General features: G+C 57.0%; 2 protein-coding genes across 2 annotated transcripts in view; both read right to left on the reverse strand.

Annotated features, from left to right (window-relative positions):
* Positions 1-188: 188 nt before the first annotated feature.
* Positions 189-799, reverse strand: LOC108288755 (40S ribosomal protein S18-like). The gene has a single exon (XM_037731138.1). It carries the CDS (start codon positions 741-743, stop codon positions 204-206), a length of 540 nt encoding a protein of 179 aa, XP_037587066.1. The 5' UTR covers positions 744-799; the 3' UTR covers positions 189-203.
* A 13,053-nt stretch (positions 800-13,852) lies between these two features.
* Positions 13,853-15,846, reverse strand: part of MUC5AC (mucin 5AC, oligomeric mucus/gel-forming) — a 29,684-nt gene continuing 27,690 nt past the window's right edge. The window contains exons 43-47 of the mRNA XM_037731153.1: positions 15,696-15,794; positions 15,442-15,561; positions 15,170-15,233; positions 14,967-15,081; positions 13,853-14,519 (exon numbers count right to left, since the gene is read on the reverse strand). Coding sequence (XP_037587081.1) covers positions 14,255-14,519; positions 14,967-15,081; positions 15,170-15,233; positions 15,442-15,561; positions 15,696-15,794 — 663 coding nt within the window. The 3' untranslated portion in view covers positions 13,853-14,254. The remainder of the gene's footprint in view (positions 14,520-14,966; positions 15,082-15,169; positions 15,234-15,441; positions 15,562-15,695; positions 15,795-15,846) is intronic.

Genomic DNA, 15,846 nt, shown 5'->3' on the forward strand with positions numbered 1-15,846 from the left:
ATTACTGACTTCATCTTCTTCTCTACGTCTACTCAGTTTGTCTATTTCTTCATGAGGCAGTTTTGCTAGATAGAGCACTTTTGAGGAATTTGACTATTTCTTCTAAGTTATCAAATTTGCTGGCAGGTAATTGTTCCTAGTATTCTCTTATGATCATTTCTGTTCCTGTAAAATTTGTAGTAATATCCCTTTCATTTCTGATTTTAGTAATTTGAATCTTCTCTTTTTTCTTTTTTTTTTTTTTCGGTATATAAACTATTTATTAACAGACAAGGCCTACAGACTTGTTTCTTCTTGGATACACCCACGGTGCGGCCACGGCAGCCAGTGGTCTTGGTGTGCTGGCCGCGGACACGAAGGCCCCAGAAGTGGCGAAGCCCTCTATGGGCCCGAATCTTCTTCATTCGCTCCAGGTCTTCACGGAGCTTGTTGTCCAGACCATTGGCTAGGACCTGGCTATATTTTCCATCCTTTACATCCTTCTGTCTGTTTAAGAACCAGTCTGGGATCTTATATTGGCGTGGATTCTGCATAATGGTGATCACACGTTCCACCTCATCCTCAGTGAGTTCTCCTGCCCTCTTGGTGAGGTCAATGTCTGCCTTCCTCAACACCACATGAGCGTATCTTCGGCCCACACCCTTAATGGCAGTGATGGCAAAGGCTATTTTCCGCTGCCCATCGATGTTGGTGTTGAGTACTCGCAAAATATGCTGGAACTTTTCAGGGATCACTAGAGACATGGCGGCAGCACAAGCGGCGGCGTGTAAGCCTCCTGTGGAAGACGAATCTTCTCTTTTTTCTTACCCAGTCTAGCTAAAGGTTTGTCAACTTGACTGATCTTTTTAAAGAACCAACTTTTGGTTTCATTGAAGGCCTTTTTTTCTATTATCTTTTAAAATTCCCTATTTTATTTGTCTCTGCCGTAACCTTTATTATGTCCTCCCTTTTGCTAGCTTTGGGTTTAGTTTTCTTTTCTTTTTCTAGTTCCTTAAGGTGTACAATGAGGTCCTTGATTTAAGATATTTCTTCTTTTTTGATTGTTTTATTCGGTTATACACTCCCCCTCATTACTACCTTTGTGCGTCATAAGTTTGGATATGTCGTGGTTTTGTTTTCATTCAGGCTTTAATGCAAACCCCATCTCTACTTAAATGCAACTAGACTCAGACTGTCCACTTAAAATGCAGAGATTGGTTAAAATCAATTTCTAAATTGATTTTACCATATCAGTTTAACCGTGTGGTGTCCACAAGAGACTTACTTTAGAACTAAAGATACAAATATGTTGGAAGTGAAAGGATGAAAAAGATACTTAATGCAAATCGTAATCGGAAGAGCTGGGGTGGCTAGAAGACAAAACATTTACAGTTTTAAAAATTTACAAGGCTGGGCATTGCATTTTTAGTAGAGACAGGGTTGGTTTTACGATTTTGGCCAGGCTGGTCTCAAACGCCTAATGTCTTTGGCGATTTCTTCTTTGACCCATTTGTTATTTAAGGACGTGATATTCAGTGTCCTCATATTTGTAAATTTTAGTTTTCCTTCTAGTATTGATTTTTAGCTTCATTCCTTTTTTACTACTTTGTGTGATTTCAATCTTTTGAAATTTATTTAGACTTTTCTTGGATCCTGGAGAATGTTTCACGTGCACCTGGAAAAAAAATGCGTCTTCTGCCGTTGGTAGGTGAAGTGTTCTGTGCATGTACATCATGTCTAATTGGCCTATAGTGTTGTTCCAGTCCTCTGTTTCCTTATTGATCTGTCTGGTTGTTGTATTGATTATTGAAAGTGTGGTACTGAAGTCTTCAGCTATTGTTATAGGACTATTTCTTTCTCCCTTAATTCTGTCAATGTTTGCTTCGGATATTTGGAGGATCGGTTGTTTGGTTCATATATGTTTATAATTGTTATATCTTCTTGTTGAATTGACTTTTTTTGAGACAGAGTCTCACTTTGTTGCCCAGGCTGGAATTCAGTGGCACGATCTTGGCTCACTGCAACCTCTGCCTCCTGGGTTCATGCAATTCTCCTGCCTCAGCCTCCTGAGTAGCTGGGATTGCAGGTGTGCACCACCACACCCGACTAATTTTTGTATAGTAGAGATGGGGCGTCACCATGTTGGCCAGGTTGATCTTGAACTCCCAACCTCAGGTGATCTGCCCACCTCTATCTCCTAAAGTGCTGAAATTGCCTCTCTTATCGATAGATAATGTCTTTCTTTGTCTGTTGTAAAGTTTTTGTGTTTTTTTTTTGACACTGAGTTTCACTCCTGTCACCCAGGCTGGAGTGCAGCAGTCCTCCGCCTGGGTTCAAGCAATTCTCCCACTTCAGCCTCCTGAGTAGATGGGATTACAAGTGCCCACACTACACCTGGCTAATTTTTGTAGAGACAGGGTTTCGCCATGTTGGCCAGGCTGGCCTCGAACTCCAGACCTCAGGTGATCCACCTGCTTCACCCTCCCAAAGTGCTGGGATTATCACAGGCGTGAGCCACCATGTCCAGCCTTGCAAACTTTTAAAAATATAAATAGCTTGCTCTCTTCTGATTATTATTTGCATTAAATATCTTTTTCCATGTGAGTGGGAGACCCTGCAAGTGTCAAGGCAAGGGTCTGAAGCCTCAGTCTGTTCCCATGTAAATACTGAACCAGAAAAGAGTTAGAGATATAGTCACAGTTATCCCTATATATAATCATAAATAATAACGTAGTTCTTCATATGTAATCATATATATATATGATTGTGCAGTGGTGTGATGTCAGCTCACTGCAACCTCCAACTCCCAGGTTTGAGCAGTTCTCCTGCCTCAGCTCCCCAAGTAGCTGGGATTACAGGCATGAGCCACCATGCCTGGCTAATTTTGTATTTTTAGTAGAGACAGGGTTTCTCCATGTTGATCAGGCTGGTCTTGAACTCCTGACCTCAGGTGATCCACCTGCCTTGGCCCACCAAAGTACTGGGATTACAGGCGTGAGCCACCGCGCGTGACCTCCTATGGTCTTTTGTATGTCTTCTAATTTTTGTGTTCCCCATTGTCTCTACCGCTGCCTTCTTTTGTGTTCAGTTGATATTCTGGAGTGACAAATTTTTATTCCCTTCTCATTTCCTTTTATGTGTATGCTTTAGCATTTTCTTTGAGGTTACCCTGGAGATTACATATAACACCCTAAAGTTATAACAGTCTAGTTCGAATTGATACCAACATAACTTTAACTACACACAAAACCCTCCTTCTGCACAGCTCCATTCCCCCCCTTTATGCCATCGATGTCACAAGTTACATCTTTATACCTTGTGTATTCAATGCCATAGATTTATTTTATTTTATTATATTTTTGAGATGGAGTCTCACTCTGTCACCTGCCCAGGCTGGAGTGCAGTGGCACAATCGTGGTTCACTGCAACCTCTGCCTTCTGGGTTCAAGAGATTCTCCTGCCTCAGTCTCTCAAGTAGCTGGGATTACAGGCATGTGCCACCATGCCTGGCTAATTTTTGTATTTTGAGTAGAGATGGGATTTCACTGTGTTGATCAGACTGGTCTCGAACTCCTGACCTTGTGATCTGCCCGCCTCGGCCTCCCAGAGTGCTGGGATTACAGGCGTGAGCCACTGCGCCCGGCCATAACATATTTATAATTATTTTTTATGCATTTGCCTTTTACATTCTGTAGAAAAGAAAAAGTGCAGTGCAAATCAAATGTACAGTAATACTGGATTTTTATATTTGTCTGGATGTAGTTTGACTGAAGATCTATTTCTGTATACAGCTTCGAGTTACTGTCTAGCATCCTTTTGTTTCAACCTGAAGGACTTTAGGTAGCATTTCTTGCAGGGCTTGGCTAGCGGCAACCAACTCCCTCACCTTTGTCTAGTGATGTCCTAATGTCACCCTAATTTTTGAAGGACAGTTTTGCCACATACAGAATTCTTGTTCTTGTTCTTCGGCACTTTAAATATGATCATCCACTGCCTTTCTGGCCTTTAAGGTTTCTGATGGTAAATACTGACGTTTCCTCGAGTGTGACAAGTCACTTCCCTGTTGCTTTTGAGATTCTTTCTTTGGTTTTATCTTTCAGCTATTTGACTACAATGTGTCTCGGAGTTTGACCTGCTTGGAGGTTCCCGAACTCCTTTGATTTGTAGATTCATGTTTTTCATCACTTTTAGGAAGATTTTGGCCATTGTTTCTTTGAATAATTTTCCCCCTTTCGCTCCGCCTAGGAGACCCACTTGGTGGTCAAGAAGTACCTTAGACTCTGCTCACTTTTCTTCGATCTTTTTTTCTTTCTGCTCCTCAGACTTGATCATTTTCCTTGTCCTGTCCTCAGGTTTGGCTGCGTCTTTCTTAGGACCCCTTAAATACGCTGTGGAACCCCTCTAGTGATTTTTAAATTTCAGTTATTGTAATTTCCAACTACAGAACATCTGTTTGGTTCTTTTTAAAAATGATTCCTCTCTCTTCGTGAGTGTTCTCATGTTGTACCCGCGGCGTTTTCCTGACCTCGGGTTCTTTGTCCATCTTTCGCTTTAGCTCTGAGCAACTGAGCAACTTAAGACAGTTGTTTTAAAATCGTTGGCTAGTAACACCGATGTCTGAACTTACTCCAGAATCACCTCCCCCAGTTTATTTTGTTCCTTTGAATGGGCTATATTGTTTCTTTATAAGCCTTGTGATTTTTTGTTGTTGTTGAAAATTGGGGATTTGACTATTATAATGTGGTAACTCTGGAAGTCAGAGTTCCCCCTTTCCACAGTGTTTGTTTTTCTTCCTCCACTACTACTACTACTTCTTCTTCTTCTTCTTCTTCTTCTTCTTCTTCTCCTTCCTCCTCTCCTTCTCCTTCTTCCTCTTTGTTATTGAATACTATAGTGATCCATTTGTGATGTTTTTAAGTGAATTGTGCAGACTATTTCTGTTGCCCAGGCTGGAGTGCAATGGCACAATCTCGGCTCACTGCAACCTCCATCTCCTGGGTTCAAGCAATTCTCCTGCCTCAGCATCCCAAGTATCTGGGATTACAGGCACCCACCACCATGCCCAGCTAAGTTTTTATTTTGTATTTTTTATTTTAAGTAGAGACGGAGGTTCCACCGTGTTGGTCAGGCTGGAGCTCGTGAGCTCGGGTGATCCATCCGCCTCAGCCTCTCACAGTGCTGGGATTGCAGACATGAGCCACTGCACCCAGCTGGCCAAGGCTATTTCTTGTCATGTGTGATCATGAGGTCTGTGTTCCTTTAGCTCATGTTCAGCTGATGTTTTCACAGAGATTTCCTTGAATGCGTGGAGCTCTCCCAGTTTTTAGAGAGAAAGACTAAGAAAAGCAGAAGGAATTAGAAAGTCATTGATGGATAGTAACACCGGTCAAGGACAGCAGCGAGTGAGGAACAGGATGACCGTGTGCTCCCCAACCTTCTCCCACAAGACCCTCATCAGCTCCAAGGGAGGAGGCGGTGACACCGGCAGAGAGCCCTGCCAGCACCCCTGAACCCAGTGACGACGGTTGTCATCCCAGTCAGCACTGACGTCACATCCTCTGGACACACACAGCTTCCCTGCTGGCCCGGTAGACATCACGTCCTCCGGACACACCCACAGCTTCCCTGCGGTGTCCCTGCCAGAGTCCAGCCCCCCGGAGCAGCGGCAAACCTCAGACAGGCTCGGGGGTGCCACACAGCATACGCCACCTGCCCTCCTCAGAAAGCCATGGTCAAGAAGCAGAAAAGCTGAGGACAGATTCCAGGCACACAGAGACTGAAGAGCAGGCAGCGGTGGGACCAGTGGTCCTGCAGCAAACCCGGGGTGGGAAGGATGAGAGCCACGGTGGGTGTGGCTGGGACGGTGGAGGGGCTGCCTCTGGGTGGTGAAGCCGTGACACCTGCCCGCGTGGCTGTGGCCCCTGCTGTTTCTCGGAGACGCATGCATATATAAGGGTGAAGGGGCACGTTTCTCACACTCAACAGGTTCAGAAAAATACGTAGATACGGAGAGCAAATCACAAAGCCCCTGGCACAAAATGCAAGCCCGGGAACCGGGGAAAGGGCATGGAGGGGCCTCTGTTCCCCTCGTTCACCCCACCTGTGAGTTCAGGGCCACAGCAAAGGAGGACTTTTCCCAGAGGCTCGATGCTGGTGGAACGGGTCCCCTGTAGGAGCCCAGTGGGGCCAGGAGGCAGGGGTGTGGTAGGGAATGCGGGCGAAAGGGAAGAGGGAGACATGGAGGGCACACGTGCGGGAGGAGGAGGGGGACACAGCTCCGTCTCTAGGCAGAGCCAGCCTAAGCAGGCAACGGGGGCGAAGGGGCTGGTGTGCCATGGGGTACAGGGGTGTCCTGGCCCAGCACTGTGGGTGCCTAGTGCCTCTCCTGCTCTGAGAGTCTCCCAGGGAAGTGGCACCCCCATGCAGGGCCAGGGTCTTGGGGTGGCTCACAGTGGCAGGCAGGCGTAGCCAGGCAGGCAGGCGAGGATGCAGGCAGGTGTGACAGAGGACGAGGCCGAGGCAGGCCCCTTGACCGCGTTTGCTCAGGATTAAGACAACAGGAGTTGGAGCAAACAGGAGCGGGGCCCAAGGTGTCCTGGTTCCCGGCCAGAGATTGCCAAGTGTCAGCGGCAAACAGGCCCTCCCTTCCCTCCAGGAACCCCGATGTTGACTTAGCTCCTGTGGGGTTGGCAGAGGGGCCGATGTGGCCCCATGTGGCCGGGGCCACCTTCCCCGACGGCTGGGTGCTGAGTGAGGTACCTGGTACCAAGGCCAGCACCCACGCCCAAGCCCCACAGGCTCCTGCTAACATCGGCTCCTGCCCCATCCGGCCCCAGGGCCCCTGCAGGACCTGGGAAAGGGAGGCCCAGGCCCAGCCCAAGGGACCCCCCAGGGTCCTGGCTCGGGCGCCGGGGTGGGGCAGCCCCACTGCAGGCCCGACCGTCGCTCGACACAGGCCCAGGCGTGGTCCCCGCCCCTGACCTCCCGGCCCGGCCACCCTGTCTGCACTCAGCCTCACCAGGGCCCTGCCTGCTCCACGTCTGGGATGTGGGTGATGTTCCAGAAGCCTGTGCGGCCTGAGCAGAGGAACGCGCCCACACTCCCGTGGGGTACAGCGTTAGAGTTCTCCAAGGACAGTGGTCATGAACTCTGAACTCTGACCTACGACCCCATTCAGAGCTCAGGGTGGTCAGAAAGCCTCAAGGGGCACAGTGAGGACTTGTTTGTGGTGGGGGTTGGCAGTCAGACCAATGCCTCAAGCCCAGCTCTGCCCAGCCTTGGGGACATGGAGGGGCAGCCTCGCCCACGGCCAGCCTGAAGCCTCGGCAAAGCTTGGCTGAGAGCGGCTGCCAGGCCCTTTCTCAGAGCTAGGTTGCTCAGCACCAACTCTTTATCACCCAGGGGGACGGTGGGACTGGCCTGGGGTCCGTAGGAGCCCTGCTCTGAAGTAGCTGAGCCTCTGGGTAGAGGAGTCTCTGCCTGGCTGAGCAGCCCCACCCTCCGCTTCCAGGGGAAGTCCAAGTCCCAGGCCCGGAGCCGAGCAGGGCTGAAGGAGGCATTTCTGAGCCTCCGTGTATCCACGTCCCTACATCCGCCCAGGGCCTGGCAACTCTGTCCACGTGGCACACGCGTGGGCAAACGGGAGCCTCCATCCACGGTGCTCCAGTGGCAGAGCCTGCAAAGCCAGCACAGCCCGTGCTGCTGTGGAGACCCAAGTGGAGGAGGGGACGTGGCCCCGGGAACAGCTGGGACACCCCAGGAGAGGAGGCTGGTCTTTGTGGACAGCTGCGACACCCTGGGAGAGGATGTGGCCCCGGGGAGAGCTGGGACACCCCAGGAGAGGAGGCTGGTCTCGCTGGAGCTGCCAGTGGCTTCCTGGGCCAGGCACAGGTGCAAGCATCCACGGCAGGGGGTGGGGTGCCAGCAGCAAGGCCACAGCACCTCTTGGCTCCGGGGACCTAAAGCACGTCGTACTACCAGGATGCGTGGCCTGGCGACCTCCCTGCCCCAGGGGCTTCTTCCTGGACCCTGTGAGCTGGGTCGGGCCTTCCAGGGCCACTCCTGGCAGGATTTATTCTCGGTCCTTTCGTGGGAGGGTGGAAGCTTCAGAGCCATCGGCTCTGGACATCAGCTTAGGGGCCCCGGCCCAGGTAGCCCCTGCTCAGCCTCTGAGCCCCCAGGGTGTGTGCTGGGCGAGCAGGTCCTGACCCCTGGGGCCTGCAGGGATGGTGCATCAGGGCTGGGCTCCCTCTGGTTAGGAACGTCGGAGAAGAAGCCCCCAACTCCGCCTGGATGGGAATGAGCCTCCAGCACAGCCCAGCCAGGGAGGAGCCAACCGGGGGCTGGCCTGGGACAGGTTCGGATGGTTTGGGGTGCAGGACCTCTGCCACCTCTGCCTCCGGTTTGGTAAGCGCTGCCCTGGGCGCCCCTGCGGGGCCTGCGAATAGGGTGGGATGTGGGGGTCGTGAGCAGGGCAAGCTCCTGGAGGTGATGGAGCCGCCCCCACCATCGGCAGCCATCCAGCCAGTGACCTCCGAGTCCCCCAGGCCCCACCGTTCAGGAGGCTCGGTCTTCACTGCCTACCTGCATCTGGTGGGGGTGGGGCCAGCCCAGGAGCCAGCACCCCACAGTCCCAGTTAAGGCCCCGAGGCTGGGGGACCCAGGGGTGGGCTCTGAGGGCCGCAGAGCCCCACATTCGGAGAAGCGGGCGGGCCGGGCGGGGATGGTGGTGCGAGGCAGGGAGCGGGGTGAGATGGCAGTCAGTGAAGGTGCTCGTGGCCTTGAGGTCCACAGCGTCAGTCCTGACGAGGATGGCGGATGAGAGCAGAGAGAGCAACACCGGCTCGTCAGTCCTGCCCCCCGGGCCGTGTCGGGGCCTCCCAGCCACACGGTCCTTCCCCCCGCCCGTGTCGGGGCCTCCCAGCTTCCCGCCGCCCGTGTCGGGGCCTCCCAGCCGCACGGTCCTGCCGCCGTCGCCTTCTCTCTGACCGGCACGTGCTGCTCACCATGTCCCCCGGCTGCCTCTACCCCTCCCAGAACCTCAGTCAGAAAAGTGTCTCTCCAGGGCCCGGGACACACGTGCGTTCTCATGGTCACCCTCTGACGTTTCATCCTTCTTATTCCATTCTGTAAAAATACAGCAGCCTGGGTGTGGCCCCCGGGTGGGTTTTATGAGTGCTGAGAAAGCCCCAGGGAGGGAGAGAAATAGCCGGATTCGAGGCTGACTTCCAGGTGGACTGGAACCTCCAAAGCCCCCTGCACTCTGCCTGGCCCGGCCACCCCTCCAGCCGCCTCTCCTGGCCCACCTTGTCCAGCCACCCTGACCAGGGGCTTCCTTTCAGCCCTGCACCCAGCGGAGCTCTCTGTCCCACCACCCCCCGCCCTGCACCCACTCCAGGCCTTCCCCCACCCCCAGGCCCTGCCCCCACCCCGGGCCCTGTACCCACGTGGGGCCCCGCACCCACCCCTGGCCCTGCAGGCTCTGGTCACCACACATACTGTTCCAGCTCCAACATCTTGGATTGTCCATTTCTGCTTTATTTTTCCCCATGGCTCCAGTGTGTAATGCCTTCGACCAGGACATCTCGTCTGCTCTGCTCACCGTGAGGGCCAGGCTCCATCCCTGGGCTCTGGGCCATGAGCTCTCAGCACCCAGACCCTGCAGGGCTCCCGGCAGCTGCTTAAGAGCCAACAGCCCTGAGTCCGACTACACGGCGAGGCCCCACAGCTCGGCCACCTCTCCGGACCCTCCGTGGCTCCCTCCGGCCTGCGTGGGGCGGTGCACACGGCGCGGCTGCCTGCCCGAAGCCGCCGTGACCCGGGGGTGGGCACTTTCCCTGTGACGACTGCAGGATGCCCCCCTGGCCGGCAGGGCACTGGACTGTGTGCCCATCCCTCTCAAAATCCACCTGGATACGTGCGGACCTTTCTCCATCTGCGTGGATTCCACACTGAGTTTACCAGCTTCCTCCGACGCCCTCGCTGGCTGCCGCGGGCCTGGGGGAGCCAGGCCTGTGTGACGCCGAGTCCTCCCCTGCAGCCCTCCGGCTGCTGCTGGAGACATGGGCATTTGCCACGCAGCTTCAACACAGCTGGAGACGTGGTATTTGTGGTTTTCTGGTGGGGTTCGAGGGTGGAAGAACGGCACTGACGTGGGGCAGCTCCGGCCGGGTCTCTGTAGGGCTGTCCCGTTGGCGCCCATGGGTTCAGTCGGGTTCTCCACATAGGAGGTCATCTCTCCTGCAATCTTCTGTCCCCATGAGGCTGTCCCTGGGCCAATTGCATTCCAGGTCCTGCCTGGGGACATTCGAGCACACCTGGAGGTGGACGTTCATCCAGCTCCTGGCAGAAGCTGTGCCCAGGGTGAGTGTCCAGCCCTAGGCAGCTGCCCTGCTTCCCCCCACTGACCCAGCGTCCTCAAAATCGTCGGGTCTCTCTGCCCCCAGAGCTTCAGCCGGCATCCCTGCCACAGCGGTGGCGTCTCTGTGCCTGGGCCAGGCGGGTGTCCTGGATCTCCAGGTGCTCTGAGAAGTCACCCGGCTGCCCGCGAGCTCAGAGCTGCTGTCTGCACACACCCCAGGATGAGGCCGACTGCAGGACCCGGCTCCCAGCCCTAGTTCAGCCCCAACTGCCTCCTCCCGTGTGTCGGGGCCTGGGTGGGGCTTCTGGGTCCCCAGGAGCCCTGGGTGCAGCCACGGTGGGAGAGCGGGGAGAAGGGTAAGAAACCCCCGAGGGCACAGCCCGCCCTCCACGGCCACAGACCCCCGAGGGCACAGCCCACCCTCCACGGCCACAGACCCCCAAGCCCTGTGTCTCTGTTTGTCTTGCTCTCCATGGCCGGGAGCCTCCCAGGTCCCCTCATCTGGGCCGAAACTGGCCCCACAGGGCCCTGAGCACATGGCAGGACACCCCTTCTCCATCAGCCTGGGGGAAGTTTTGGCTCCTGGAGGCCGGGCCCAGAATCATGAGCCAGACTCCAGGTGGCCTCCTGGCATGGGGGCACGGGGGTTGAGCACGGGCCACCCAGGCCAGCCCTGGCCTCTTCCCGCTCATGCCCAGGAGAACTGGGGAGCAGGGGCAGGGTGGCCACAGCCCAGGTGTTTGGGGCCACACCCAGTGCTGTGGCTCTTTCCGGAATGGTGCCTTGCATAACCGGGGGCTGTGGTGACCCGGGTGGGGGCAGGGAGACGGCTGCTTCCTCCCAGGGCTGCTATCTGGTTACGTTCCAGGAGGCCCTGGGCTGAGCTCACCCCGGGGGGTGGAGGATTAGTCAGCAGCACCCACCCCACCCTGAGAGGAAGAGGCGGATTTCCAGGATACCTGATCCTCCCCGGGTGGGCACAGCGGTGCGGGTTAGGGTGCCCCTTGGCTGTGAGGTCAGGTGTCAGCCGAGCACTGGAGCAGGAGGCTCTCATGGCCACCCACCCCACCCGCCTCTTCCTCTCAGCGTGGGGTGGGCAGCTGCGCTTCTCGCCCGGCTGCCAAGGGGACACAGGCCGAGGCTGGGGAGCCCCCCAGCCCCACCCACTCACCCCAGGAGTCAGGCTCTGAGGTCGGCCCCGCTGCCCAGGTGTCTGTGAGCCCACGGCTGGGCCAGCGCGGGCGGGCAGCTGGGGAACTGGAGCCGGGGAGTACCCCAGCCCCGAATTGGCACCCCAGCCCGTAGACCTGTCAGAGCCACCCCCAGACGTGAGCCAGAGCTGGAGCCACCAGGCCTCACCGCCTGGCTTTGGGTCAAAAACCCTGGTGCGGGGACTGGGCTGGCCTTGAGGGGCGTGGGCTGAGACCTGGGACCCGGCACCCTGTCTGCGGAGCCTGAGCCTGCCAGCGCCGGGGCTGACTGTGCTGCCACCTTGTGGCGGCTGCACCCCTGAGAATGGAAGGTGGGTTCCCAGGCCCCACCCGCTGGGCGGCGCCTGAAACGGAAGCGGTGGGGGTTGGAGCAACGGGCGCAGCCGAAGTCTGGGAAGGCTGGGAAAAGCCCCCAGCCGAACGGGAACGTGAGGCCCCCACGTCCACCTTGCTGACGGCGAACCTCCCATCAGCTCCCTGGCCACTCCACACCACGCCAGGGTGCACAGGTCCCCGAGGCCCTCTCTGGCCCAGAGGAGCACTGGGGCCACCTAAGGCCACGGGAGCCCCAAGCAGGACCTTGAGCCCCAGAAAGTCCCCAGGTAGCCGGTGCCCACCACATCACCCTCACATTCCTGCCTCCCCTCTGGGCGTGGCTTCCTACCTGCCTGCCCCACCGTCAGGCATCAGGGGCTCCAGACACTCCCAGGCCTTCCTGTGTGGGCTGCAGGCCTGGCCGGGGCCAACCGGAGCCCTCCCTGTCCTTCCCCTACCCTGCGCTGGCCCCATCTGGGCAGTGGGCTCCCCAGCCCCGCCTGGCTCAGCCTGGGCTCCTCCAGATCCCTCTGCCCGCTCCTGGGATGCAGGGCCAGTGCTGCCCATTCTCCTGGCGCTGCTGTGTGGCCAAGGCAGGGCCCAGCCTAAGGCCAGTGTGTCCTGGGGCACTGCAGACTCCCTGGAGCCCTCCAAGAAGCGTGTGCTGGGCATCAGGAACATGGAGGCTCCGGGAAGGGGGTGGTCAGACAGGACGAAGAGAGACGAGCTTCCAGGGCCCAGCCCACCCTCTGCAGAGCGGCCCGCACCCTCCGTGGGGTTGCCGCCCGCTTCCCTGCAGACTCTCAGGAGAGTGCACGCCCCACGCTTGGCCCGGGAACCGAGCGTCTAGGAGCTGCGCAGAGATGGAGCCCCCGACCCAGGACACCGCCCTCACCAGGGGCAGCCCTCCCGTGCCAGAGGCCCTCACTTGGGCTGTGAGGAGCCCTGGATGCCCGGGCTGCCCCCATTCCCCGCTGACTCCCTCCCTCACTCAGTCGTTCACTCACTCACTCATTCACTCATTCATTCTTTCACTCACTCACTCCTTAACTCACTCATTCACTCCTTCACTCAGTCACTCATTCATTCATTCTTTCACTTATTCACTCACTCATCCACTCATTCACTCCTTCACTCAGTCACTCATTCACTCATTCATTCACTCACTCATTCACTCATTCACTCCTTCACTCAGTCACTCATTCATTCATTCTTTCACTTATTCACTCACTCATCCACTCATTCACTCACTCTTTCACTCATTCACTCCTTCACTCATTCACTCATTCATTCATTCACTCCACTCCTTCACTCAGTCACTTACTCATTCACTCATTCATTCACTCACTCATCCACTCATTCATCTTTCACTCCTTAACTCAGTCACTCCTTCACTCACTCATCCACTCATTCACTCACTCATTCACTCATTCACTCAGTCACTCATTCATTCATTCTTTCACTTATTCACTCACTCATCCACTCATTCATTCTTTCACTCACTCACTCACTCATTCACTCATTCATTCACTCACTCCTTAACTCAGTCACTCCTTCACTCACTCATTCACTCATTCACTCATTCACTCCTTAACTCAGTCACTCATTCCTTCACTTGCTCATTCAATCACTCATTCATTCATTCACTCACTTATTTACTCACTGATTTATTGACTCATCATTCTCTCACGTTCTCACTCACTCTGTGTTCTGGCCAGATGCCTCCTGGGCTCTAGACTGCAGCCAGGTCCTCAGTGACCTCTGCAGGGTGGTGGTCTCCTCTTGGGGCAGATACAAGCCCCGGCCTCTCCTCTCCAAGCAGATGGACACTACCCCACCGAGCCCACAAAAGCAGCAGCTCTCCCAGACAGTCCTCGCTGGCTGCCCAGTGCTGGGTGGCTGGCCAGAGGTGTGCACCCCTAGGGCCCGGGTCTGCCCCCGCCCTGTTCCTGGGTTTTATGAACAAGCTCAAAAAATGCACAGTTCACAAATTGCAACATGCTTGAGTGTATTTATGCAGCCGATTGGCTGTGTCCTGAGGAGGGGGTGCAGGCCAAGGGCTGAGGTAGGAGTGAGGCTCTTCCTCCCGCAGCCAGAGGCAGCTGACCCCCATGTCCAAGCATCATTCCTGAGGCCATCGGTGGGCTGGATGCATGGCCAGCAGCATCCACCAGCCCCAGGCTGGTCCTGAGCGGTGGCTGCAGGCGGGGACGGGCCCTTCCTTCAGGCAGTGGTGACCGAGCCCACACCCTCCACGAGAGCAGGCGTGGACGGTGCGTTTGAAGCTGCAGCCGCCTGGTCGAGGGCACAGGTTCTACTGGCTTTGGAAGTCAAGCTGGTAGGACACTCAGGCGGTTCTTCTTGGGGGTCGGGAGGACGGCCGGGCCAGTCAGTTGATGGAGGACGCTGGGGCCCCTCTCTCCCGGCTCCCGCTCTCCGCCTCCTGGCTCTGCTCGGGTTCCGCCTCCTCCGAGTGCCAGGTGTCGCCCGGCGCAGGGCACCGCTGGCCCGTGCAGCCGCACTCTTCCACCTCCGTGTATCGGAAGGCCCGGCGGGAGCCGTCGGCACAGTGCAGGGTCACGTTCCTTGGCGAGGTCTGCAGCTCCTGGCAGCACCGGCACCTGTGCTCCAGCACGTTGGCCTTGAGCGAGTACCTGCGGGCAGGGGCTGCTCAGCACCAGCTGCCGTGCCCGGGCCCCCAGGCCCCCGCCTCGGGCCGGCCCCGTGCTGCGCTCCCTCTGCTCGGCCTCGTCCCAGCTCCTGGAGGCTGCTGTGGTGTCTGACAACGGCTCCCGTTTGCCAGTGCCCCAGGCACCAACACTCCCATCAGGGCCGACTCCAGCTCCCGCTGACGGGAGGGAGGGAGACTAGGGCGCTGGGGCAAGTTACGGGCGGAGCTCAGCGGGCAGAGCAAGCGATTCCGACACAGGCTCTGGGGCTGCAGCCACCCCAGCCGCGCCCCGGCCATCTCAGAGCCCCTTTCCGGCCTCACCCCCAGCGCCCTCCGCCCCGCCCCTCCCGGTCCTGCCCCTCGTCTGCCCTGGGACTCCGACCACACCCCATGGCCAGTGGCACCTCCCGCCCACGGCCCAGACACGTACATGGAGGAGCTGTCCCCGCAGTTGCCCCGGCAGTAGGCCAGGCGCACGGGCCCCTCTGATTGGCAGCCCTGCTGCCGGATGGTTTGGCTCCGATAGTGCACGGCACAGGTGGACTCTGGGGAAACACGGGGTTTAGGACCAGCGCAGCCACTCCTGGGCCTCCAGGGGTGGAGCCCACCCCACCCAGCAGGCTTGGCACTTACGGTTCTGGGGCGGGGGCGGTGGGCAGAAGAGGCAGCAGGCGTCCTCGCTCATGCGGGCCTCGTCCTGTGCCAACAGAGGGACGGCCTCAGTGCCGACGCGCTTGGCAGCCCCCACCCCGCAGAAGTGGGGGACGGGCACATGGGGTCAGGCTTGGGAGTGGACAGCCCCATGTAGGAGGGGTGTCTCTGAGAGCGCTTCAGGAACGACGGCAGTCCCCCAACCCCATCTGGGGGTGAAGCCACCTTGGCTGGGTGGGGGCCCTGGGCCTCACCAGAGAACAGCTGAGTGGGGGGCACGCCTTCTTCGTGGTGACCACCACAAGCCCGTCCCGGTGCTTCTCACACTCATGGGTCACACAGTGGTTCCCAGGGTCTGACCAGGTCTCGCCGGGCTGGAGGGAGGCCAGGGCCTGGGGTGAGTGTCTGCACCCCAGCCTCTGCCAGGTGCATGCCAGCAAGGACAGGTCCCCAAATACCCTCATGCTCTCAGACCCTGCCCTTCCTCCTGGTGGCAGCTGATACTCACGTAGAAGAGGTGGGCGGGGCTCTCGCTGGTGTTGGTGACACAGGCGACCTGAACACAGGTGCCACAGCACTGCCCACGCTGCTCCCGGTACTCGAAGCCCTGCGGGAGGGACGGACATGTGGCCGGAGTCCAGGGGACAGCCGCCCCCACG

The sequence above is a fragment of the Cebus imitator genome, unplaced genomic scaffold (genome assembly GCF_001604975.1).
Source record: "Cebus imitator isolate Cc_AM_T3 unplaced genomic scaffold, Cebus_imitator-1.0 Scaffold384, whole genome shotgun sequence".
NCBI classification, from domain to species: Eukaryota; Metazoa; Chordata; class Mammalia; order Primates; family Cebidae; genus Cebus; species Cebus imitator.

Bases quoted from the DNA above. Each gene is read 5' to 3' on its own strand.
- LOC108288755 (XM_037731138.1), bottom strand. From the start codon at position 743: ATGTCTCTAGTGATCCCTGAAAAGTTCCAGCATATTTTGCGAGTACTC.